The following is a 2,324-nucleotide window of genomic DNA, read 5'->3' on the forward strand; positions in this document are numbered from 1 at the left end:
ACATTCGGAGGGTATTCGGCAAGCACCACACCGGTGCTCTCTGTTTAGGTTTTTCTCCTTTCTCGTGTTGTGCAGGTTGTTTTTAGAGCGTGCGAGTATGTGTGGCTCACTGGTGGTTTTTTCGGCTTCATCAGTTGGCGCCATCTGTGGGAACATAACGCGATTCTTTGCGATTCGTAAGCCATATTATCGCTTCCCGGACAAAGAGGTGCATGGTGCTCACTCGCTCAATGGCAACAACCAACGACGTCTAAGGAGAGGAACCACCCACGACTGCCCTCGAGAGACAGGTCCAAACTCTCGCCGCAGCTGTGGAGCGTCTCACCAAGCAAAACAACAACTTAGAAGAGCAGCTGCGCCAGAAAAATGCAGCACCAAACCATCAGAGGGAGGACTAGGAAGGTACCAGTGCCATGCGAAGAGATCAAGAAGGGCCTGAGGGAAGCAATGCCCTAAATAGGCAAGAACGACAACATATGAGCATGCCGTCCCTCATGGATACGACCCCACTCCCTATTGTCGCGAAGATGCAGGCAATGAAGGAACAGATGGAGGTCATGATGAATGCTTTCAAGGGACGAGTCTCTAGCGATTTGGATGACCTAGTCAACCGGATTGACTCTCCATTTACCGCTCCCGTCAATTCCTTTCCCCTACCACAGAAGTTCCGTATGCCACAGATAGAGAGTTACGATGGAGTCAAGGATCTTCTAGATCACCTAGAGACCTTCAAGACCTTGATGCATCTCCAAGGAGTGGCAGACGAGATCATGTGCAGGGCCTTCCCTACAACGCTGAAAGGTCCCGCGAGGATATGGTTCAGTCGACTGATTCCAAACTCCATCGGCACTTTCAAGGAGCTAAGCGCTCAGTTCACTTCACACTTCATAGGGGGACACAGGTACAAGAAATCCACAGCATGCTTGATGAGCATTAGGCAGCAAGAGGACGAGACACCAAGATCCTATATAACCCGCTTCAATAAGGAAGCACTTTCGATAGATGAAGTTGATGACAAGATCTTGGTAGCAGCCTTTACCAACGGGTTGCGGAAGGGTAAATTTTTGTTCTCGCTATACAAAAACGACCTGAAAACCATGTTAGAAGTGCTCTATAGGGCCACTAAGTACATGAACGCAGAAGACACACTACTGGCTCGGGAAGAAAAACCCAGGAAGAGGGAGCAACAGGGAGACGCACGACAGGATCAAGGGCAGAAGAGACCAAGGATAGGAGACAGAAGGGACGAAAGACGCCTTAGACCCCAGGGAGGAAGGTTCACAAGCTTCACACCATTGAACGCCCCAATAGACCAAGTCTTGATGCAGATCAAGGACGAGGGGGCACTAATGTTTCTAGGGAAGCTGGAGAGCGATCTAAACAAGCAACCTAGAGACAAGTATTGCCGCTTCCACCGTGATCATGGTCATGACACGGCCGATTGCTACGAATTAAAGCAACAGATTGAGGCCCTCATCAGACAAGGGAAGTTGTAGAAATTCGTCAGCAAGGAGAGAGTGGATCCCAATCACCAAGAGCAGGCCCCCCGGCGGGATAATGAGCATCCTAAACCCCCTATCGGAGACATAAGGATGATTGTAGGGGGAACCGCGACTACTGGCTCCTCCAAAAAAGCTCGAAAGACGTACTTTAGGATGGTCTAGAATGTCCAGCTAACAGGCTCCGTAACTAAGATAGCACGGAGGGAAAGCCCCATTATTGGGTTCTCCGAAGAAGACGCGAGAAGACTTCACCACCCACTTGACGACACACTAGTTGTCATCGTACGTGTGGGGGACTACAATGTTCATCGAGTGTTGGTCGACAATGGTAGCTCGGCTGATATCCTATAATATCTAGCGTTCCAGCAAATAGGTATTGACAAAACGCGATTGATACCAACGAATGTTCCGCTGGTCGGTTTTGGAGGAACAAGGGTATTCCCGTTAGGTTCGATCACACTCTCGGTGATGGTGGGCGATTATCCATGGCAGATCACGAAGGACGTAACATTTCTTGTGGTGGACTGCTCGTCTGCTTACAATGGTATTCTCAGACGACCCACACTTAACTTGTGGAAAGCGGCAACATCGACATACCACCTAATGATCAAGTTCCCTACGGATTATGGGATTGGGGAGTTGCGAGGAGACCAGGTGGCCACTTAGGAATGCTACATTGCCATGCTAGAAATGGAAGATCACCAACAGACCATGTGTATAGAAGAACAACGAACCGTAGCAGAGCCAGTTGAAGAATTGGAAGAGATAGCACTCGATGAATCAAAGCCTGAGCGAACGACTAGGATGGGGACATTAGCCAGC

At 49.5% G+C, this 2,324-nt stretch overlaps 1 protein-coding gene across 1 annotated transcript; it reads left to right on the plus strand.

Annotated features, from left to right (window-relative positions):
- The first annotated feature begins 482 nt into the window (after positions 1-482).
- Positions 483-1,496, plus strand: LOC112039644 (uncharacterized). The gene has a single exon (XM_065778213.1). It carries the CDS (start codon positions 483-485, stop codon positions 1,494-1,496), a length of 1,014 nt encoding a protein of 337 aa, XP_065634285.1.
- Positions 1,497-2,324: the final 828 nt, after the last annotated feature.

This window comes from Quercus suber, unplaced genomic scaffold, assembly GCF_002906115.3.
Source record: "Quercus suber isolate HL8 unplaced genomic scaffold, Cork oak 2.0 scaffold_10, whole genome shotgun sequence".
NCBI lineage: Eukaryota > Viridiplantae > Streptophyta > Magnoliopsida > Fagales > Fagaceae > Quercus > Quercus suber.